Below are 24,338 nucleotides of genomic sequence, written 5' to 3' on the forward strand. Positions count from 1 at the left end.
AGTGTGTCAGCTGGGCAGTGATTTACTGGGAGGTGTTCTGGCAGGTGGAGGTTAAGACAGCCCATGTAGCTGTGTTTTGTTTGTGTGGCCTGGCCTCTTTGGCTGTAGCTTTGCCCCAGCTCTGCACATCTGGAAGATTTCATCTGAACATCTGGAAATGTTCAGAAATCTGCTTTTTCACTGTGAGAGTGAACCACAGCTAGCACAGGTTGCCCAGGGAGCTTGTGGAGTCACCATCCTCGGGATAATCAAAAGCCTTCTAGCCATGGTGCTGAGCAACCAGCTGTAGGTGGCCCTGCTTGAGCAGGGAGGTCGCACAAGTGATCTCCGGAGATGCCTGCCAGCCTCAGCCACCTGAGATTTAAATCTGAGGCAGTCAGTGCAAACAGGAGTGCTGTTCAGTGCTTTATGAGACATCAAATGGAGCTGCTACTGCCTGCACTCATAGAAATGTTAAAGTTCTTTCAAAGCAGCTTGTCATGACAGTCACTTTCAGGATCACACAGAGGAAGCTAAGAAGAGATACGTAGAAGTATAATCCTGGCAAAAATAGGAGTCTTAACTTCTCTCAGTTTGAGAAGTCTGATGGGGCTCCTAATTTATGAACAGTTCCCCTCCTAAAAGCCTCCCTGCTATGCTACGAAGTCACATTTCAGACTATCAAGAGTGTGTACTGGATTCGGCAGAACCAGTGCATGGAGACCAGTGCAGGTCTTTTCTGCTGTTGCTCACTTAATGTACGCACTGGGCACTTTCCAATGGTGGGAGGAGATATGTAAAAAGAAAGGCCTTTGAACTAGGTGAGCTTTGCAATCTGCAGAATGAGCTTCTGCACTGTTCCTTCTGGTTAAAGTTGTGCAAACAGTTAATGCACTCATGTTTTTGAAGACCACTTATCTAGAACACTGGTGTTAACGGGTTACTACTACATGATAGCTACCAAATCACTTTTTTGTGGAAACAAGGGTATTCTCTCATCCTTCCTTTAGTTACCTCTGCAAAGCACTGTCCCTGGGTGTTTTGCAGGTAAGTGGGTAGGTGAATTTGGGCAGGTGACTACAATTGGTCAGTAGTTACATGATACTTTGAGATTTATTCCTTCAATCCTTCCGAAAAGGTGGCGACTACTCCCTTGCTTCTTTCCCATGAGAAAATACATTGCCAAATACTGGAACTTGGCCTAAAAATCCCCATAGGAACATTGTGTTCTCTGTAAACTGGATTCATGGTTTGCTTTCCTTGACTGTTTATGTATGGGTATTCATTTTTATTTTCATTCTATGTAATAGAAAAGGTCTAACAAAAATTTCATTTATAAACTTTTGCTAGCCAGAAATCTATCAGCCCTGGTAAGATCCTCAGTTGAACTACCAAAAATGATTGAAAAGAGTACCCATCCTTTCTTGAGGATTTTAGTTGATACTGCTTTTTGTTTTCTCAAAAATTAGCGATAGTAGAAAAATGAACTCCTTTGAGTTGTTTCAGGATGTTCCCTTCAGATATGGGGGTGGTAGCTCACTCCCTTTTGCAATGAGATGAATTCCACTGCATGTGCTCTGCAAAATTCCTGGCACAGCTTGTTTGGCATGTGAGCACTGAGAATTCGCTTCCAGTTTTGCCAGGTGCAAGTATTTCTGAGTGATTCCCCAACACTGTTTAAGCTTCTCAACTTCTGATGAGAGTGAAACACCTGGTTGTCAGTGACTTCAATGTATTGTTCTGTTTTGTTTTGGTTTTTTTATTCCTTGTGTAAATCAGATTTGCCAAACCAGTGTTCTCCCGATCCTTGTCACAAAGAAGGGACCGTCAAATGCGAGGATCTCAAGGGGGACTTCTATTGTGAATGCAAGCGTGGCTGGCAGGGAAAAAAATGTGAAAAAGGTAATTGGGTTTCATTATCTTTCATTCTTGTAACAAAGATATTTTGGGTTCTGTTGTATTCTCAAATGGTCACTGACACTGTGCTGCACAGTGCAAAAGTCACAGAAGTGAACCTGGATTACACACTGTTCGTGCTTTATCCTTCTATCAAACAGGTAGTTTTTTCGCATCAGCATTTTTATATGACTTTAGTGGAGCTCAGCTTGGTCTTGGCAAGGTAATCCAAGAAGTTACATTCCAGCTTTCTGCTCCACCCCTCTGAAAGCCGCAGCAGCAATAGAGTTGTAGCGCCTTTTCAGCTGAACTGCATCAGCTGCTGCTGTGAACCCTGGTGTAACAGATCACAGGCCGCAGAGCCAGAGAAGCTGGCCCATCTTCCCATCTAGCATCCCTGCAGTGGGAACAATGACTTTCAGTTGGCAAGTTGAGGTCTGAGTCTGATGACACACAAACTGATAAAATTAGTCTGTTAAAGGCTCCTTGCTAGTAGGACCTTATTCCATGTCCACTTATTTCCACATATTCCATTGGTGTATTTCCATCACCTCAAAAGAGAATTTCAGACAGAAACTATTTGTGCAAGAAGTTCCAGCTGCCCACAGAGCTTTCTCTACAAGTTATCTTCCCTCCTCTTGTTTTATGGTTTCTTTTTTTTTTTCTCTTCTGCCTGCAAGGCTTCCTGTCAGGGCCACTGCTTTTTTTGCTTGCCAATAGTAAGTAATGTCTAGAAGTTGTATCCAGCCAGTCCAGAATTGTGGCAACCAAGACAGCAGGAGAACCAGGCCTTTCCTTCTCATGTAAATATTGTGATGAGATTAGAGGATCACTCAAGCATCTTTTTTAATCAATTCAGAAAGCAGGCCAGTCAGTATCCAGTGGGCTTTGAGAGCTCAGACACTGATCAGTCTGAAGCATATTTCCTTATTTTCTTATAAAATGCCCTGACATGCTGTTCTACCCATCAGCTAACTCTGGAGTCCCATAGACAAGTGGGACACAATGAGCAGGTAGGGTAGATTGCGAGTGAAATCCAGGCTCTGCTGGATTTTACAGGCTTTAGCTGCCAACTTCAGTGGAGCACGGTTAAGCTCACAATGTTCAGCATGTGTGAACTTAGAACTTTCTGTGTTCTCATGAGTTCTGTAATAGTAACAATATAGTGTTCCTGCTTTATTTAAAGCTTTTGTCCTGGGCTTACTGGCCATGACATAATTTTAATACTTAGTTATGATATAAAATACATAACTAATTTGCTTCAGCAAACAAGCTTCTTTGCCTCCACAGTGACTAAAGATACTCATGTATTCTCAGAGTGTTGAAGGAGATACTACTCAGTTACAGTTCCTTCTCTCTCCCTCTTTTTTTTTTCTTAAGTTAAACAATCTTCGGCTTATGTGCATGAAGTGTTTGAATAAAATCTTTGTGCTTTTTGTAACCATTTGTTGCATCTGTAATACTGTCTCTTGTTTGGTCTTTCTCCTTCCCAATGCCCATCTCACTCTCACCCTGTAGACTGTTTACAGATGTGAAAAGCTGACTGTAACACTTTCTTTTGATGTAGATATTGATGAATGCAGAACACAGAATGGCGGCTGTAACCAGCTCTGCCTCAACAAGCTAGGCAGCTACCGGTGCTCATGCTACAGTGGTTACACTCTTAAAGACAGCAGAATATGCGAAGGTAAGCTTTGCTGGGACTCTCAGGTTGCTTGGGGGGTGCTTAGTGACTTGCGTCTGTATTTCGGAGATCTGGGTTGCCCTGAACGGTCCTGGTCTGCTCCCTAGCCCAGGAGAAACTTGCTGGTAGCTCCTCTTAGCTTTACTCCACTGGGGTTATGCTGAGTGCTCCAGCCAGCCTACATGCCTGGGCTTGTCAGCAGTTGGACCATGATGCTCTCAAAAGCATAACACAGGCGTGATTCATGGAGGATTTGTGGCTTGGATTGTGCTAAATTGGTTTAGTTGATCAGTCCTCATATCCTGACATTGAGAGGAGGAAGTGCTGGCCAGATGTGTTGTTATGATTCTTTCCAGCCTCACAGTGTTGTAGTATGTGAGCCATTTGTTTTTCTTTTGTCTGTTTCTTATTTTATTTTTTAAAATTTGGATATGTGCAGCAGCTAATGAATTCAGATAGATTCAGATTACTAAATTCACTGCAACTGAATATTAATAGGTGTAGAAAGGCCCTAGCAAAGGTTGGCAGCTGTTTTACATACCAGCTGAGAACAGAAAGTGAGGACCTGAAGTTTCTGATTGAAACTGCAGAATGAATTTACATAACCAAAACTTTAGCAACTGAGATTTTAAAAGTGTTAAGAAACTGCATGCTGACACAGAGACTCAATAACTCAATAACAGGTGGCTGTTAAAATTATGTGCATCTCATGAAAAAAGAGGTATAATCCTCTTGCAGATGGATGTGATGACGTATTTCTAAACAATTTGCATACCTGATCTGAACAACTTATAAATGCTACCAGCAAAAAGAAAAAGAGCAAGGTTTTATTTCTATGTGACTTCCAGTCTAAAAAGTGATGACTGTATAGATTACATGGTATCCCTTCCTAATGGGAGCAGCAACTTAGAAGAGCCAACTTCACTTTTGAATTGTCCTCTGGTGCCAGTCAGCATGGACAGGTGAATGGCTCACAAATGTGTTTGTTTTCCTGTGTGTGCACATTTGTTTCATACCCTAGTACTGTCTCCTAGAGCACTGTGAGAACTACTACATAAGCATTCTGTAGCTTCAATGTGTGACCTTCCAGCTGCTGAGATTACTGTCAAGTGTGGTTATTGACAGCTCAGATTTATCACTGCATTTTGACTTTTTTCCATGTTTGTTTCCTGTCATCATGAGCATACACACAAAAGTTCCCTCTTGTCTTGATTTGTAGACTGAGCTACACAGGGTACACAGCCAGTTCACTCATACGTGGGAAAATCAACAACAGTAATGTGTAATTGTAGTTTTAACACATACTAGAAAGCAAAAGTAAATATTGAACTCTCAATATACTGCAAATGTTTTGTCAACACCAGGATTCTGCGGGGTATTAGTTAACATGTGAGGAAAACACTCAGGTTTTTTTATGGACTTCCAGTACTTTGCCTACCTTCATGGTGAAACCCTACATCTCTCTGGCACAGCTTGTTCTCTGTGACAGATTGGGCTGCTTCAATTCTCCTTTGCCACTACAGACCAACAGATTTAGATCTTAGCTTTGTTAATCTATGAAAAGTTACTCTCTGCCTGTCTGGGGACACAGAACAGCAATCTGTGAAGTGCTACAGGCTGAGTGTTCCTTCAGTGTTTTGGTAAAATTCATGCTGCTGCTCCCAAATTTCTGCCTGTTGCTTTTTCAACCTGCAGCTTCAGTCCCCCTGAGTGGGGAGAGTGAGGCATTTTTGGTTTTGTGGTAGTTGTTTTGTTCTACAGTTTTTCTCCTGGTTCACTCTGCATTGTTTTTTCTAATGGTCGTTAATGGCTTAAGCTAAAAAAGACCAACTGAATTTTGAAGCTTGAAGTCACTTCTTATAGCTAGCTAACCCTAAAAGTAGGTTCTTAAAGATACTGGTTTTTTGATTTTCCAAAATTATGTAGGGATCTTCTTGCCCTAAGCTCACTCCGGTGTGTGAACAGTAAAGTGATTATACTTCTCTGAAGTCATGTTGTTTAATTGCTTGTTTTGCAGACATAGATGAATGCACAGCATCAGCAGATATCTGTGGAGAAGCTCATTGTAAAAATTTAATAAGCTCGTATGAATGTCTTTGCGATGCAGGCTACAAGTACGATGACGTGAAAAAAACTTGTCAGGGTAAGCTCAAGAAATATGTTAGCATTTATTATATAATTTAAATCTGTAGAACCCCAGAAATTTAGTTTCAGGCTTCAGTAAAAGCTTTTTTATTTCTTTTTAATCCTGCTTACATACTGGAGTTCTGTTCCCTTTCCCTAGTTGGGAGTGAGTTTGCAGTATGCGGTCACCTTTAAGTTCATCGAGCTTGCTGTCATCTTTGAGTTAATTGAGTTTGCAGTTGTCTTTGATGACTTGAATCGAGCTGTACAAACCAGAGTAGTGAGATTTCTTGAACTTTCAACAAGTGCAAGATCTGGTGAAAGCTTGGAAGTATCTGTGCCTATTGCTGTCTCTCTTTATAGGACAAGAAAAGTTACAAAGCAGTAGCTGTTTTTTCAAAACCTCTCTTGTGGTATTACTCTGAACTAGGAACTTAATATGTACTGGAACCATGCACAGTTCTGCTAGCTACACTGCCACAAGCTTTCCCAACAGACTATGTTTTGAAAGTGTTCCAAAACCAGCATCGTTCCCTGCCTTTTGTCTAAGTTAACGTAATGACTCAAATCACACTCCAACCAGTCCTGTTGGGCGTTAAGTGTTAAACTCTGCCTGAAGAGATCCCTGTGGGCTATCACAATTTGCTTTCCGGCATTTGTTTGTGAAGAAGATAAAAAACAGCTGAAGAAAAAAAAGAAAAGAAAACAGTGAATGAGAAACTCAGGTTTTATTTGCAGTCCCTGACTTCAAGGAGCAGAAGCCAGTCAGTACAGGCATAGCAGAAGGGGCCTGAAGGGAGGAGGTTTTGTCTAGAAGTTAAAGCCCAGGGCTCTGCTCCAGCAGACAAGTAGTTGAGTTCTGCTTCCTGCCTTCCCACTGACTTGCTGTGTATCTTTGGGCAGCTGGAATCTGTCTGTGAAAATAGATTTCACAGAATAAGCTGAGTTGGAAGGGACCCACAAAAATCCAAGGATAGAGTCCAACTCCCAGCCCTGCACAGGACCATCCCCAAGGGTCACACCATGTGCCCAAGACCATTGTCCAAATGCTTCTTGAACTCTGTCAGGCTTGGTGTTGTGACCACTTCCCTGGGGAGCTGTTCCAGTGCCCAACCACCCTCTGGGTGAAGAACCTTTTTCTAATATCCACTCTAAACCTCCCCTGACACAATTTCAGGCCATTCCCTTGGATCCTGTCACTGGTCACCAGAGAGAAGAGATCAGTGCCTGCCCCTCCTCTTTGCCTCACGGGGAAGTTGTAACTGCAATGAGGTCTCTCCTCAGTCTCCTCTTCTCCAGGCTGAACAGACCAAGTGACCTCAGCTGCTCCTCACATGGTTTCCTCTCAAGGCCCTTCACCATCTTTATTCCCTCCTTTGGATGCTCTCTAATAGTTCAATATCTTTTTTGTATTGTGGCACCCAAAGCTGCCCCCAGCACTCGAGGTGAGGCTGCCCCAGTGCAGAGCAGAGTGGGACAATCCCCTCCCTTGCCCGGCTGGCGATGCTGTGCCTGATGCCCCCCAGGACAGGGTTGGCCCTCCTGGCTGCCAGGGCACTGCTGACTCAGGTTCAACTTGCCATTGACCAGGACCCCCAGGTCCCTTTCTGTGGCACTGCTTGCCAGCCTCTCACTCCCCAGTCTATTCATACATCCAGGGTTGCCCTATCCCAAGTGCACAATCCAGCACTTGGAACTTGAAGTTCCCTTGTTGAACTTCATCCATTTGGTGATTGTCCAGCCCTCTAATTTGTTGAGGTTTCTCTGCAGGGCCTCCCTGCCTTCAAGGGAGTCAACAGCTCCTCCTTTTGTGCAGATGCTGATTTTAACTCTTCTCTCCTGTAAAGATATGGCACAGGGCACAGAGCACTTGGGCATGCTCAAGTGTAAGGTGCTACAACACAGCACTAAAAACGCTTTTTTAGCCCAAGATGGTTCATGTTTAAACAAACTCAGTGGTTTTGTCTCTCTTCTTCACTGGTTTTGTGTAGATATAGATGAATGTGAAGAAAAGCTCTGTGAACAGACCTGTGTCAACTCACCAGGGAGTTACACCTGTCATTGTGATGGCAGAGGGGGAGTGAAACTTTCTCAGGACATGAATACATGTGAGGTATGTCAGCATTCATTGCTGTAACTGCAGAACAGACCTTTACTTTACAGCACTCTCTGATTCTCTTTCTGCTGTGTGAGGAGAATAAGCACTCAGAAATATGTTTTGATTATAGAACATCATACCATGTGTGCCTTTTGCTGTTGGAAGGAGTATTAAATCCTTACACCTGGGGAGGATGTTCAGCGGCACACCTGTTATCAGGCTGCGCTTCAAAAGGAAACAACTGACGAGGTGAGGACAATTTAGAATGACAGTCAAATGCTCTGAGTGGCTTTGATGCATGCAAGGGAGTTGTTACAATAATAATTGACCCTACATTCATATTAGTTGCTTGGATTATGAAGTTCTGTAAGGCTAAACATTGTCCAAACCAGTAATTGAGAAAGGCAGCCTTGACCACAGAGCTGTTAGGATAACTACTGAAATACAGTATTGTATTCTCTATTTTTGATGATATTTTAAAAGCTGTATTCACATCTTAAGGCTTTTAGGAGTGCATTAAAAGCTAGTATATTTTAACAGAGCTTTATAGCTGCTAGAATTGATGCTATCTGTATGGAAAGTACTCTGTGGTTTTTTAACTCTGCATAACTAATTTATTTCTTGGCACCTGTGTGGTCAGACTTGTGGCTGAGTTCGACTTTAGAACCTTTGATCCTGAAGGTATCCTTTTCTTTGCTGGAGGCCATCAAGACAGCACATGGATAGTCTTGGCTTTGCGCAAAGGACGGCTAGAGCTGCAGCTGAAATACAACGGAATCGGTCGCATGACCAGCACCGGACCAATTATCAACCATGGCATGTGGCAAACGGTGAGTCCGGAGCCCTGCTGAGGTCTTACTCCTTCTTGGCTTGTGTGGGATGTACTCAAGTGCAGATAGATCTTCTGTACTCTTGGGAAAATGCTTTTCCGACCTATCTATCCATTAAATGCATGCCAGTATGTTATACATTCTAAGGTGAGAATGGGATATTTTTCCCAAAAAATTGAATTATGCTTTATATCCATTGTAATATAGACTGCATCTCTAATTTGCACAACCAGAGCAACCACTTGCACAACCAGTGCCTTTGAGATGCAGTAGGGCTATGATGACTTCACGTCAGTTCAAGAAGATGTCCTCTGGGTGAGGGCTGGAAGTGCGTAAGAGGGAAGGAGCTCTGTTCTTTTAAGAAAGTTTCCAAGTGTGTTTGGGGCGGGGGGGGAGGGGGAAGGGGTGTCGTTGCTTTTGTTTATTCATTCATTTGTTTAGTCACAGGGCTCAGATTGTCTGAGGCCTTGACAAATCTCTTATGCTACAGTATCCTTTTTATAAAGTCTTCAGGCCCGTTTATATACAAAATAGACTGTTTCCCTTGTAAAGATACTGGGGTCTATTAGAGAATCACAGAATCATCAAGGTTGGAAGAGACCTCTAAAATCATCAAGTCCAACTGTCAACCCAGCACTACCACTGTAACCCATGAAACATCTGTTTACTGATACTGTAATCCCAGCAACCTCATGAGATTGTATGGATTGGAAGGATTCGTGTTCCTCTTGGCACTCTCACACAACATCGACTGGTGATTTGGGTAGCATTATGGTTGTTACCATTTGTGACAGGACCATGGAAAACATCCTGCAGTATGATCTACACTAGACGAGCAGTTTATACATGCTTTCTCACTTCTGCCTTTTCCTCTCCTTTCATTTTTTCTTACTTAATTAGTTATTTTAACTTTTAAGTTGATGTGCCTCTTGGGGAGTGGGTGGGAAGTTCTCAACTCACATACGAGACAAATGCAGATACAGGTAACTGTGAATCATTTGCTGGTTTACATTTTTTAGTATATAAAAACTCAAAATTATACGTTAAAGAAATAAGCAAGGTGGGAAAAAATTTGATTCTAATTAATAAATAATGAAGTCCTTGAATACATTCACTATCAACTACTGACATTTGGTAATGTTTTCAGCAGATGAGGTGATGTTTGGTTTAGTTCCTTTTGTGTCAGTGAAACAATTTTAGATTCCAAATGGAGAACTGTAGAGGTTCAGTGAAGCTGTAGATAAAATGTGTGACAAGCTGTATCTTTACATATAAGAATAGCTTCAAGCCAGTTCTTACTGAATTTTATGGTAGGAGTTGTTCTGCTAGATTGAAATACGACAATTGTAATTGCCTGCAAAGAGAGGATGGTGACAGAAGATGTGAAAAGCAGAGTGGATGCTACTGGGGTGACTTGGGAGTCACAAAAATCAGCAGTTACCAAGCTAATTCATTTAACACAGGACCTAACATACTTGTTAAGTTCCAGACGTCATTATGAGATAATTACAAACTACCCCATATTAGTTTGAGGGGACACAGCTGAAATGTATTTTCTTTCTTCAGGGAGACAAGGCAGTGTGACAAAAGCACATGTCATGTTTAGGCAAGGGTTATTGGTCTCCTGCCAGTTATCAGCGTCAGGGTTCTTATCCCCAGGTATCATCCCAACCAAGACATTGCCTGGCTGAGTTTCTGCAGCAACACACCCTGAGCATTTTCCGAGAGATTGTGTAAATCCCTCAGAAATCCTTCCTGAGGGCTTTTTGGGACAGTACAGACCAAGCTGTGGGTGCTCTGTGAGGCAGGTGGGCAGGACCCACACTGATGGGGTAGGGGCAGAGGTGTCCCTGCATGTGGGCTGAGCAGGGCTGGGCAGCTGCCAGAGGCATAGATAATATGGCACAAATGGAGGAGAGGGCATCATGCAGTGCTGGCACAGGAATGTGTGCCTGGAGCAGGTCAGTGGCCATAGCTCTGGTGACTGCCTCCCAAAGGGAAAGAGTGCTCCAAAGCAGAAGGATTTACCCATGGATGAACAGCAGCAGTAGGAAAAAGCCTTTAGTCTCTTGACTTCATGGTTGACACCTTTGAGACTTGGGACCTTGCCTGGTTTGCTGTGGGGGCTGTTGATTTCTCCTTTCTCTGCTGTATTTTCTTATCTCTTGCTTTCACCCTAGAGGTACTTGGCTCTCTTCTGCTTGACATCTAGTGTCGCACACCTCTAAATGCAATTTAATCTATATGGTTGAGTGATAGAACTATAAACATGTTCCTACATTTTATCCCCTCCCTCCTTTCTCCTTTTTTCTCTTTATGGCATGGTTTTTAATTCAGGGAGCCCTGTTTACGGATTTCTTTTTATCTGTCTCCTATTACAAAGCATGTAGCCACACATTTCATTTTAATCATGGATTTGTGTGTACTTTGCAGCCTCACCTTCTATGAAGCACAGCCCCAACAATCTTCAGAGGCCACAGTCCAGGCTCAAGTGCAGTTGTGAGCTTTAGTCTGGACTTCAGTATGCACAGAATCAAGCCCTTGGTTTTGGTTATATCTTAACCAGAGGACTTTGGATACTGGAGAGAACTTCATAGGGTTGCGAGAAAACAGCAATTTTACCTTTTAACTTTCAGCAGGTGGAAAAACAATGGTATTTAAAAGCAAAACATATGAAAAACCACCAGCAGTGTTCTCGTCGCTTGAGCAAAAGTTGCATACTTCAACAGAAATACGATGGCATTTTCAAAACTTCAGGCCAATATTTCTAGCTAGGTATTTTCTCTGGTGTTGGTCCCTCCTAAGATATTTTGAAATGACCATTGAACGAGCATTAAAAACACAAGCAAGCCTCAGGAAAGACTTTTAATGCGGTTATTTGTGTGTAATCCAGCTGGATGAAGTGGCATGTATTAAATTATGATAATAGAGAATGCACTCGCCTTCTGTTTGTTTTGCATTTCCAAAAACAGTCATCATTTTGTCTTATTTTCAGTGTTCAGTTTAGTACTGCTCTGAGGACACAGTCTGGTTAGCAAAAATAAGAACTTACCTGCACTGTAAAGTGTCAGGGCTGAAAGTTAAGCAATTACAAGATTGGTATTTGGCTTTAGCCCTGTGGCTGACTGTAGTTCTGTCCCTTTTCAGTGCTGTCCACTTGCTTTTCAGCAAACTGCTGGCTGTGTGCTATGAACTATCCAGGGCATGAATCCAAAACACAAAGCTGACTGCCCTTATGGCTAACCATATGGGAACCCTTAGCTATGAGAGCTGTCCTGAATGTCCCTGGGTCATGGTGGCAGGCAGCAAGTAGCTTCTCCTTGCCACAAGAGCAGGGAATTGGAGCAGGATGCTAACTACTGAAATGCTTCCCCTTTTGATTTGTAGGTGATGGTGGTGCACCAGCAATTAAGTTTTGACTATAAGAAGCAGGAGTTTAAACAGCCAGAGGGCATTGTGAAGTAGGCAGAATGTAATTTCCTAAACTGGAATCTGTTAGAATTGCCACAGGGATTTAACCCCTTCTCTTATGGAAGTTTTCACTGATTTGGGTTTGCTTGTATTAAAGATCAGATGCAGCTGAGAACTCAGAATATACTTTTTTCTAATGTCTGTGTTATTACTTGCTATACAATCTAAGAAAATTTTAGAAGGCTCTGAATTCTGGTAGCCCTGTAAGTAGTAGGATTTCTTCACAGAGGAAGCACAGTATGGGCACTGCTGCAGCCAGCTTTTCCTGATTCTCATTTGCTCTGTGTCTGCCCACTGTCTGTGCTAGGAGCAGGGAGATGGTCTGTGCCAGCTCCTTGTGGCACTCCATACCTCGGAGCATCAGGGCAGCAGTGACCACGGCACTGAGCAGAGGTGTCTGAGTTTTTGGCTACATAGCCTGTGTAGCTCAGCCAGTTGGGCTGTGGCTGCCAGGGCATCTGGGCTTATGTTCCCACATGCTGAATGGGCCTTACAACTTTCCAATACCCAAAATTTACCTTTTTGAGACTGGCTTCTGTGTCTCCATGGGATGCAGTCAGGAGGTGTAGGTGCTACTTTAAACAAGCAAGCTGCAGACAAATTCATGTTCTGTAGGATATGGCAGAGAGCAACACACCAGGTGTAAACAGTGTTGTAGCAATACAGTATGTAGCAATAAATTCCAGATTATACTGGAATCCACAAGAGAAGAAAAAAGGTTCATGAGAAGAGGAAAGTCTGTGAATAACCTTTTCAACTATCAAATTCACTTTATCTTCGTTACTGAAGACTGCAATCCAAAGGGAGTTCCCAGGTATAAACCTGCTCAACCCTGTCCTCCTTTATGCTATAGCCACAGAACAAGAGCTCAGAATAGCTGATAAGAGCGATTTTGGGACAGCTAGTCAAAATGCAGAGAGAAGGGTGCTCAAGACCTGGCCAGCTAGCAGGGAGAGGGAAGGACATGCCTAAATGTCCTCTGAAATAGCTAACTGGCTCTGTACAGCAGCTCACTGATGGAAGCAGCATCTGGGTGTCCCAGGGAACAGAGCTGTACAGATGAAGAGTGGGTAGATGGAGTATCTGTCATAAAGTGGGAAGAAGATTATGAAATAGTGGAGGCGTGTTCCTTTCTTCTGCTCTACAGGAAGATTGGGATTGTCTTCTGCTACAGTCATAGAACACTCTGTTGGTAGCAGGACCCAGGTTCCAAGGCAGCAGTATCTTGGCTGCTGTTCAGCAGTCTGGTGCATCAGCTTTGGGCTTCACCTCTCCCTCCACAGAAGCTTTATAGTGCTTCCTTGTGAAGCCTGGTCATAATCAAAAGGATGACTTTTTTTTTGAAATTTCAGTGGTAAAAGAATCTTCCTAGAAGTAGCTTTTTGGAGACATGGAGGGAAAACTTGCAGATGCTTTTTTGAGAGAAAAGTTATTGCCTTACACATTTTTATTACCCTCTCAAAAATTACATCATCTGTTGTGCTTTCTGCAGAGGTCGGTATTCAAAGACTGGGTCTGGGAGGCTTCTGTGTTATCTTCCACTGATCCAACAAAAGACATCTTGTTTGTTGTTCCAGCTTTTCCTTTCACATGCAGTTGCAATAGGAAGTTTCTCATTAATAACTCATTACTGCATCTACATTTTGCATAAAGCAACCTACAAAAGTCATGTAGCTAATCCACTCACGTTTTTCTGTAGCTGTTTTGAAGTAGCTGGACTGTCTTCACCAATAAGGGTAACCACAGACTATTTTCTAGAGTAGATTTACGTATCAAGGTGGAATGTAACTTAAAAGGTAAACAAAGAGGTTTGGGGACTGAAAATATTTATTTGTCTTGGGGATTTCACTGGGGTCTGTCCTGTACCTGAGGCTGCAGACACTAAGTTCTTTTCATACTTAAGTATTCAATTTGGAATTTTACTTTTTCAGATCTCTGTTGAGGAACTCGAAAGAAATTTGATTATAAAGGTCAACAGGGATGCAGTTATGAAAATAGCTGTCTCAGGGGACCTGTTTACTCTAGACAAGGGAGTGTATCAGCTGAATTTGACAGTAGGAGGCATTCCTTTCAAAACAAAGGACCTTATTCTACCAGTAAGTATAGCATGATCACTTGTGTTCCTTTGCATGCCTGAAGAGCTTGATTTCCTCTTCTCTTGGGGTAATGTCAGTCCTTCCTGAGAGAAGTTCAACCTGCCCTGAAACAGGCGGAATTATCATCTTCTGGATACAGCTTTCTGTCCATTGACTATAGCAGGAGCCTAAGCCAGTAGCAAAGTTGAGACTCCAGATTTTTAAATTGGTAAGTTTGGGTGAGATGTATCCCACCTGCAGAATTAGGGCACAGCAAAACTGGAGCACATGACAAAATTCACAGTGGTCATGCTGGCTTGGAGAGCATGAATGGCCTGGGGAGGGGTTGGTGGGCACGCTGCTGTGTGAAGGTGCCACTGTGCCTGCTAAGTCTGGAACCAACATCAGGGGCACTTTTTGTGTTGCGACCAAAATTTTTGCTTCACGTATAACGTATCACAATTTGCTGCTTGTGTTTGCTGTTTCAGTTTAGTGAGACCCAAGGAAAAACAGAAGCTTATTTTTCTTTATTTCCTCCTAATTGAGGAGGAAATATGAACAGCATATGAATATGAACATACAGCATATGAATAAAAGTTAAGGCATTCCTTGGGTGAGACTGGATGATTGCTGTGTTTCTGGAATAGCTGCTTCTCAGGCTGGTTTGAACATCCACCACAAGCAGAGTTGGCACCTTGAAATCCAAATTTGCATCTTATTCCTAAATGAGGTGACAAGCTTGTGGCTCTGTGGCTGGGAGTGCAGCAGCTAAGCCTCACAGCTCCTGTGCCTCACAAGAAGTCATTCAGGGCCACTGCATGTGGGAAACAGTAAGCTCAGGGTGTAGTCAGAATCTAGGACTGAGAGCCAAAAACTCCTCAGGGTTTTATCCTGGCTCAGACACTTAATTCTGTCTCTCCTTCAGTTAATTGGGAGTAGTGGTGCTGATTTAGAGGCTTTGCAAGGAGCTTGCTCTTTACACACTGACGCACATTTTAATGCTGATGTTTGGTACCAGATGGCCTAACTAGAAGCTGGAAGGTATAAGGTGTGTTCGGAGTGGTGTGTCTGTCTTGTGGTGCAGGCACCCCTCCTTGAGCGAGAACCCAAAAACTTATACCATGATCAGGTCCAATGTCAGTCTTGTGTGTCATGCAGGCTGTTTGCAATGACAAAAGGATTGCATTTTCAGCCTCAAGTTAGTTTCCAGCATTTGCAATGCAGAATTACGGAGCTTTGGCTACGGAGCTTTAGAAATAAGTTGTACTAATGATGGGCAACACACAGAGAAACTTAGAGAATCAATACAACCAAATCAGCACCTGCACTAGCTAGTGCCCTTCTGTCCTGTGGAGACAAGCTGAGCTCAGGAGTTTCCTGGGGAATACTGACCGCTCACGTGCTTGGGGTTGGAGGATTGGGGTTGCTGCCTGTTGGTTTGCATGTGCATAACACGTTGAAATTATTTCTACTGTTTAGTATCATAATATAACTCAGTATTCCTTTGCACCCAATTCTTCTTCACTGAACAATAGTTTGAGGCATAAGACACTGCTTTATCTTCCTAGATAAACCCTCGGCTGGATGGTTGCATGCGGGCGTGGAACTGGCTGAATGGGGAAGACACCTCTATCCAGGAGACCATAAAGATGAATGAAAAGATGCAGTGCTTTGCTGTAGCAGGACGAGGGTCCTTCTATCCTGGCCGAGGTTTTGCTGTGTTTAATCTTACTTACAGTAAGTTGGCTGGGGTTTTTTATTTCTGACCTGGTGTCCTGCCATTAACCATACCTGGTTAATAAACAGTGTAAAACTTAGATGTATGCCAGATTCATTGTTGATTGATGCAGAAAATACTAAACTTGTGATTGATTCATAGCTAAGGAAGGCCTATATATGATAGTTCAAGCCAGTGAAAATATGCACAGCATGGATTAGGTTCTCTCTGTGTCGTTCCAGGAGTACATTTCACAGCCAGACTGGCTCCAGCTCATCCTCAGCCTTAGAGGCTTTACATCTCCCTGTCAGCAGCTTAGGTGCTTCTGCGTCCAGTCCTTACCATTGTTTTCTGCTCAGCTGGGAGACCTGCAAGCCATCCTGCTGTATCTCGAGTTTAGGATAGACAGAAAAATTAATATGGTCTATTGTCTTGGATTCACTTTTAATCATGGGGTGTCATTACTTACACTTGGGACAAATGCACTAAGCATATTTCTGATAGAAACCAATTAAACTGGCATACAGTAATAATAAGTTTCAAACCAAACTTGTCCGTCCTAATGTAGCACTCAGAAAGGCACTTTTTGTTGTTCTAGATTATTGTGTTTGCTTATCTGTGTAATCAGCTATCAGTATTTCTGAACCCACACAAATGCTGACCATCTATTTCAGTGTGGTGTGTAAGTCTGCTCTGCAGGAGCCATCTCTTCAGCGTCATATAGATTTTTCTGCTGTTCCATTGTAAATTAGGGAGTACCAGGTGTCTTGTCTTACTACTTAGCACATGGATTCAAAAGTTGCAAAGTAAAGACAAGGCAGCATCTAAAGTGCAGGTGAAGTGCAGATGACAGCACTTGGCTGAGATAAGGCCTCAGCACCTGCATTTTTCTTTTCCCAAACAATTTCTCTCTCTCTCTCTGTCTTATTTTTTCTGCTTTGTAGTGGTAAGCTTTATAAAGAATGCATTATTGTATTTCAAGATGTGGTGAATTGTAAAGCTAATACTCCTGTGAAGGGAGGTTGCAGGAGCAGGATTGAGATCTTTCTTTACAGCCTGCATTAGCTTTTAAATTACAAGGGCACTGAGGGAGTAAGAAGATATCAGAAAGTTTAATTCAGGGTTCAATAGGTGAAATAAAACATGTCACACTTCTGAGAGGTTGGTTATCAGGAAGAGTTTGAGTAGGTGACGAGTGTAGTATGCTTATATAATTTTTGAGTTTAATACAGGCTTTCATAGAAATGTTTCCTGCATGTCAAATTTCAACTTAGATTTCTCAATGATCTTTGGGCAGACTGGTTCAAAAATTGGTTTCTGATTGACCTATCTTGCAGAAGTTCTTTGAATGTGTCAGATTGGCAGCCATGAGAATTTGACTAACTCTTTGTGATAAAAAAAGCTTAATGTTATCCTTTGACGTTCTGAAAAGCAGCAGAATGCATAAGGTAGCAAGAGGAAACTCATGCCATTTTCTTGACTGATTTTATGTTCAGGTGCTTTGGAATTATATTTTTTTTAATAAAAGAAAGGTGGCAGTCTCTCCAGATGCTCATCTGCCTATGCTCTTCTCCAGAGAGAAATTGAACAGCTTACCCATTTGATACATTGTCCTATGCATTTCTTTTCTGTAGTGCAACCTTCTTCTGGAAATGAAACCAAGACAAATTGGGAAATCGAAGTAAATGCTGTAATTCAACCAGCAACAGATACTGGTGTGCTGTTTGCCCTAGTTACAGAAGAAGCATCTGTCCCTCTATCACTGTCTCTGATTGACTATCACTCCACAAAGAAACTGAAACGTCAGGTACAAGTACTTTTGTAGAGAAGTTTCCTTGCTGTTTCCTGGTAACTGGAAGTCATTTTCAAAAACAGTTGTCAGGTTTGCTGCCTGCCTCCTTATTTGTCCCACCTGTTCAGAGCATGGTCTGAAAAAACCGTACTTGACTGGCACCGAAGTTCTGCCTCTTAGAGATGTGTGTCAGCTGCTAATAGGGGGCTCTTCGCAAATGTGGCCTAGGTAAAAGATGGAACTGCTCTCTTGAATGCAGGCATACTTTTTTTTTTCTGGCACAGAAACTGTTTAGTGCCATAAACCAGGGATTTCCATTCTCGCTTATCAGTAACTGTCCCAAGGTAGCCAAGAGACAGGCTTTAGGTGTAGGGAAGGTGCTGGGAAAGGCCAGTTTTGGTGGAGTGTTGAAGCTACTATTTGATGGCATTCATAATAGATGGCTAGATTCTGGCATTCCACAAGGGTAAACTAGGGAGGATTTCTCTAAATCTCATGAGCCAATTTTGATTTATAGTACAGCAGCTCCAGTCAGTTTGGTTCCAGTGCAATATAATGACTTCTGCAAGACCCCACTAAGAGCTCTCTCTGAGGAAACATGGTTTCAAAAATTAGTCCCACTGATTCATTGGCTTTTCATCTATGCAAATGAACTCAGAATACAAACAGCAATAATAATAAGCCTAATTCTCTGGAGGCTCTGCAAAATATTTGTAATAAAGGCCACACTGGGGTCATCCTGGTACTAGTAATTGTGGCTAGGTATTTTTCTGCTCACTACCTGTTTTTCTTTCTTTCCCCTGCTGTTCAGTTTATCATTGTGGCCTTGGAGAACACAGTTGTGTCCAGACTGGCAATAAATCTCTGTGATAAGAAGGAACACTCTATAGACATCCTCCTCAAGAAAGATCACTTATCCCTGAGGGTAGATGGGGTAGCAGGAGAGAGTGAACTAAGCATCTCTGAGTTGGAGGACAGTCTGTCCATCTTGGAGAGCTCTTTGCAGTCAACGAAGACATACGTGGGAGGATTGCCAGGTGAGTCTCCAGTTTTGTACCATGGACCACCTTGCTGAGCTGGGAGTCAGGAAAACTGTTTCTGTTCAAGCTGTGAGACTCCTGTTTCTGCTTGAGCAGGCTTTGTCTGCAGTGCAGGCACACAACAGATATGGAGTTGCACCTTCCTTGAATGTTTGTGTCCTTCTGAGGACAGCTGGAGGCAAAAATAGAAAGAGGAGGTTTTGCTTGTTCAACAATAGGAATGATTTATCTGAAGGATAGCTATAAGCTGGGTTATTATCTTAAACCTGGTAAAATCCATAGGAGCTGGACTGCAGGTTCCTGCAGTGCTTCATTAATGTAATGAACCCATGGCAGCACTCCTTGAGGGGAGTACTAGGGACTCGAGTTGCTTTACCTGAACCTTGGGAAGCCTAGTGTGGTGATTCTCCCTGGCTGATGGTCTCTTTGAACTGATCACAGCACAACACAGTTAACTGACTGCCTCCCAGCAGAGGGCAGGTAGGGCACAACCAAGGGATTAACACCATTTATACTTTCTCTGTCTTTTCCACAACAACAGGGTTTCTACTGGGAGGTCAGTTTGCTCCTCTCTTCTGAGCTTGTGAGATTAAACTTTCACCTGAATCATGAATATTGGCCAAGTTTGGGAGTTTGTTTCTTGTTCTGGCTGAACAGGTTTATCTGTCCCTTCTGCTGAGGAATGCTATTAAGGAAACACTTAGTTTCTGATGCACATGATGCCAGCAGCTAAGCAAAGTCTTGCCCTTACTTGCCCAAGCAAGGGAGAGGCACACATGTTGGCCTCTTGGTAGGTGCTGAAGCAGTCAGGCTGGAACAGGGTGGCTAAGGTGCCACATGTACTAGGACACATGGTGAGGCTGTCCCCACCATGAGCAAGAGTTTACAGAGGATTTATGCTGATGATGCAGATGGCTGCCAGTCACACCTGAAAGGGGAGGCCACATACTCTGGCACGTTCACACACTGGCAGGAACAAGGCTGGAATCCCCAGCGTAGCATTTTCCAGTCTCAGATTGAATTATCCAAGCTGGCCATTGCACAGGCAAGAGACGTCGCCTGCTTTCTTTTAAGTAGCTCTCAGATGCACAGCAGAGACTTCCACAGCTCAGGTAATCATCCCATTCTGTCACTGTCCCAAGTTCTCTATGGTTTGCTTAGACTACCTGTGCTGGTGCAGCACCGTTTTTGATTTGCTAGAACTGAGTGTGAGATACCATGGCTGTGGCAGTTCAGACTCAGCTGGCTGCTGTAGGTTTAGCTGCTATCCTCTCTCTGATCTGTTGTGCGTAGCAACGGGAATTTCTGCCAGCGCTCTGCTTTCGCCATTGAGAGGAACCCAGCGCTTGCATGAGAAACCCTGTTATTTGCCAAGCAAATAAACATTTCAGCACTTCAGCTGGATTAATCACTCTGGGTTAAGTAACAATACCGAATGGTCAGATCTAAGTGAGTTTGGCTCATTCAGATTTTGAAAACATTACGTAGTTTTTGGTTTTTCCGTGCTTCCATACCCTGTGGAAAAAACAGTATAGTGGTCAAACTTCACGTCTTTATTCCATTGCCACAAATAAAGAAAGAATTCTGGGTCCAAATATGTAATATGTCTGATCCTAAGCACAGTTAATATTGCAGATGTGGAAGAAATACTACTTAGAGTTTCAACAGATAAAAGGGAACATGTAGACATTTATTACATTTTCTATAGGCTTTTCAGTTCTTGTAAATCCTAAATGATGTAATTTATGTGATGCATAGGTGTTTTTTCAGGAAATATGCGTTCCACCAGGTAAAGGAACCTTTAAACTAGGCTTCCAAATCTTTACATAACCACATTTTGGACAGATCCATTTCTAGTCATAACAGAAAATTAAATATTTCACGTGATTTACAACTACAACACAAAGAAAAAAAAATTATTTTTTTAACCTCTTACAAATCCATCTGAAAGCCCACACTGTCTCTCAGTCAGCCCTGTGGCACATGTAACAGCAATCTGCTTGATTCCTTAGGCAAGTCGTCAGGCTGTTAAGCCACAACTTCAACTTCTTCTGACTCAAAATTTAGTTTACATTCATGTGAGGTATTACAACAGAGATGCTGCATTCCTTTAAGCAGACTTTGCAGATGAACGTTGGTAAATGGAGAGGTAACATCATTAGTTAAAGCAACTACCGAGCAATGGTACTTCTCATCCAGGAAGCTGAAAAGATTTATAGTATTTTTGTGGCTTACAGATCTCCCATAAATGTTCTCTCTCCCACTCAGTCCTAGATACTGTCTGAACTGTGTCTGATCACATCAGCCCTGCATATCTCCAGGCAGAACACTTTAAATTTCAGATAATCTTGGCTCAACAGGACAACCTATTGTTCAAGTTGTCCTTGCTTCGATGTAAAGATAAATGGTTTATTTAGCTACCTGAATCACTGTTAAATATTCTTTGAGACATTTATTATTTTCCATTGCACAACCAGTTTGATTGGGTCAGCTTTGGGTTGTAAATAAACTAATGACCTTTGGGGAACGGTAGAGGACACAGCTCATGTCGATTTTCTTGTCGTTGTGTTACTGTGTGGGGTTTTTTGTTTGTTTGCAATCAGTGTGTATGTGGTATTACAGAAGTTAGTACTAAGACTGACTAATTTCCTCTGGTCTATTGGATTGTGCTTAGTGTCTTCTTCCTTGCCATCTGTTTTCTGCCGCTGGTAAACTGATTAAAAGAACGTCACCAGTGGATCTCCACAGTAAAAATTAGTCTCATTAGTCTGACCAATTCAATTGATGCATTCCAGCACCTTGCTGATGAAGGCCGGCAACCTCCCTGTGCTTATACACAGCAAAATTGTGGTAAAGATGAGTGCAGCAAGTGGTAGAGGCTGCATATGGGAAGTGCTTTCCTGTCATAAAGTTCTTCCTACAATCTTTTGGAAACTGTTTTGAAGAGAAAGAGCATTAGAGGAAGGTCTAACCTCTCCACTAATGACAAAGCAGAGGGTTCAGAGATGGAGGGGGGGAAAACATGGGGCTGGAAAGCCATGTGAGCACATTGTGCCACTGCAGCAAAGCCTTGCTGCTGTGCAGCAAAGGTTTCATGGTTTCATCAGGTTTGGAGGCCTTTCAGAGACACAGAGCAGCTGAGGAAGGGTTCAGCCTGGGAGAAGGGCTTTTGAGCACCAGAATAGATGGTGTTTTCCTCACGTCTGGGATTGTGCTCTTGCCTTCTGGAGAGAGGGGCAGGGGGAGGTAGAAACCCTAGCATGGAAAGAGGTGAGCTTGAATTCGTTGAAGTGATAGCTATCTGAGCCTAGGTAGGGCAGGTATTTATTTAAAAGCAGCTGTCAGAGATATTTATCTCCCGTTTCTGACAGACGTTCCTGTCACTTCCACTCCGGTCACCGCGTCCTACCACGGCTGCATGACCCTCAAGCTGAGCAACACGGCACTGGACTTAGATGAGGCTCTCTACAAGCACAATGACATCACCTCACATTCCTGTCCTCCAGTCAAGGAGGGTCAGTAGGTACCACTGCAATGCGAAAGTTTTATACTCAGAAACTTTCAATGCTTTTCTTTTTTTAAAAGATATAAATTATTCAGATCTACCGCACTGCGTGTATAGTTTCTCTTAAACACTGAAGTTATGTAGAAGCTACTGATCCTTATGTCAGATTGATTACTGAAATACTCTTTGCTTTGAGGTTTAAAGGTTGTAATATATTTGTAAATAGTTCAGAAGACTAATATTAAATAAGTCAAAAGTACAGAATATACTGAAAGTGAATGCTGTCTTTAGACTGTAAGAGACGGTTTCATCTGTCATGTGGGAAACCTGGTAATATATGAGTCTGGACTGGAATAAAAATAATAATTCTGTATTATTTTTTATTACCAAACACTGCTTTCTGATTTGCAAAATACAAGAGAATAAAATATTTACATACAAATTTTTAATTTACCTGTACTGAGATTATTCGGTATTCTGGTATTTGGACACAATGACTCAGACTGTGCCTGATGTGGAGGTTACACTGTCCGGGGGGTGGGGGGGGGGGGGAGGGAGGGCTGCTTTTTTGGTTTGGATTTTGTGGTTTTTTCAGGGGGTGGGGGGTTTATGTGCTTACATCAGTATTTCATATCTTCTCAGCTGCAGAGCAAATGGTGGCTGCTATTCTTATTGCTAGGGTTTCTCTTTCTGGTACCACAGAAAGAAGACTGAGTTGTGACCTTTAGAAAAACTCTTGGTCAACAGAAAATGGAAAGCAAAGTTGGGTCAGCAGGAAACATTTAAAAGAAAAGACTCAATAAATTGAAAGCCATATGGCTTTTGTGTCAATAGCTGCTGGAGCAAATGATGAGGTGTTGAGAATTGGGGAATATTATCTGGTGATGACATATTTTTGCTGCTGCATTTTTAGGTTGGCTCATTCACTGTGAGCCTAGTGGGAGCAGAGAGGCTTGAGCTGTGAGAGTTAGCCAGGCTGAACTGCATGAGGTGAGAATGTCTGTGGGCGTTTATGCAGGAGAGGTTGTAGAGCCATAAAGTGTGTTCAGCTATTCAGCTATCCTTCTGAAGCTGGGATGGGCTTTGCCTAGCCTGCCTTGAATCACTTAACTCTTGTTTTATTTGGTCCTTGTCTTGTGTCAAACTAATAAACTGAGTACTGTTGGTATATGCTGTGGTGCAAAAACCAAGTACAGGGTAGCTAAGGTTACACCATCCTTCAGAGGACTAACATGAAAAAGGTCCAATTCTCCAAGGTCTTTTATAAATTATTCTTGGCCAGTCATGTTATGTTTTCCCTAAGCAGATAAGGAGATGACACATTAGTCTCATAATCTGCATGTGTGGCAACATCTGTGACCAAACTGTGAAGATACAACTGTCCCAGAGGAAAAGATGAAAGAGAGGCAAGACTATTCCAAGCATATTTTCTGGCGAGGATCCCTGCTTTGTTTAGCAGAGAAGAGGAAGGCACTCTATTAGCCATTAGACATGGCATCATAGCTTCTTATCATGAGCAAATCAATCAGCAGTAATGCAGTAGGGCAGAAAAGAACAGAACTTTATCACTTTCAACCAACCTACTCATTTATACTTGGAGAAGGATGTGTTGTCAGGTCTGACCAGACACAAGTTTGAAAGGAAGGATCCCACTAGACAGTAATAACTTACGGGCAGACTGTGCATGGATAGGAAAAACCAGGAGTAGTTCTATGGTTTTGCTTTTTTTAATTGAACAAGGGAAGTCATGTTGTTTCTGAAAGTGCTTTACGTTACAGCTGATGACTCTGGATCAATTTGTGATTTGATGGAGTACCCAAGAAAGATTAATTAGTATCTTCAGTAAGAGCCGAAAATCCTGAAGATACTCTGTTTAATAGAATGTCCACACTTCAGTGTTTTATTTTCTGTATGTTTTTCATGGTTGTTTTAGTCCTTTACCAAAATACAGCTCTGTGCTTATTCTGGTTAATATTCTTCACAGCAGCCAGTATGGGGCTGTAGCTTGGGTGTGTGCTGGAAACAATGTTGGTAACTCTGGGATGTTTTAGCCATTGCTGAGTAGGGCTTGCACAGTGTCAAGACCTTTTCTGTTTCTCACCCCACCCACCAGTGAGGGGGCGGGGG

The 24,338-nt window shown here is 42.5% G+C and overlaps 1 protein-coding gene across 2 annotated transcripts in view; it reads left to right on the forward strand.

Annotated features, from left to right (window-relative positions):
- The window catches only part of GAS6 (growth arrest specific 6), a 41,288-nt gene extending 18,628 nt beyond the window's left edge, over positions 1-22,660 (forward strand). Inside the window, exons 5-15 of one of the 2 annotated variants that reach the window (XM_039549566.1) lie at positions 1,759-1,881; positions 3,443-3,562; positions 5,577-5,702; positions 7,675-7,796; positions 7,912-8,030; positions 8,422-8,611; positions 14,014-14,178; positions 15,726-15,894; positions 17,509-17,681; positions 18,478-18,703; positions 22,078-22,660. In XM_039549566.1, the coding sequence (XP_039405500.1) occupies positions 1,759-1,881; positions 3,443-3,562; positions 5,577-5,702; positions 7,675-7,796; positions 7,912-8,030; positions 8,422-8,611; positions 14,014-14,178; positions 15,726-15,894; positions 17,509-17,681; positions 18,478-18,703; positions 22,078-22,229 (1,685 nt within the window). In that variant the 3' untranslated portion in view covers positions 22,230-22,660. The remainder of the gene's footprint in view (positions 1-1,758; positions 1,882-3,442; positions 3,563-5,576; positions 5,703-7,674; positions 7,797-7,911; positions 8,031-8,421; positions 8,612-14,013; positions 14,179-15,725; positions 15,895-17,508; positions 17,682-18,477; positions 18,704-22,077) is intronic. The other variant, XM_039549567.1, reaches the window with a different exon arrangement.
- The last annotated feature ends 1,678 nt before the right edge of the window (positions 22,661-24,338 follow it).

This window comes from Corvus cornix, chromosome 1, assembly GCF_000738735.6.
Source record: "Corvus cornix cornix isolate S_Up_H32 chromosome 1, ASM73873v5, whole genome shotgun sequence".
Taxonomy (NCBI): Eukaryota; Metazoa; Chordata; class Aves; order Passeriformes; family Corvidae; genus Corvus; species Corvus cornix.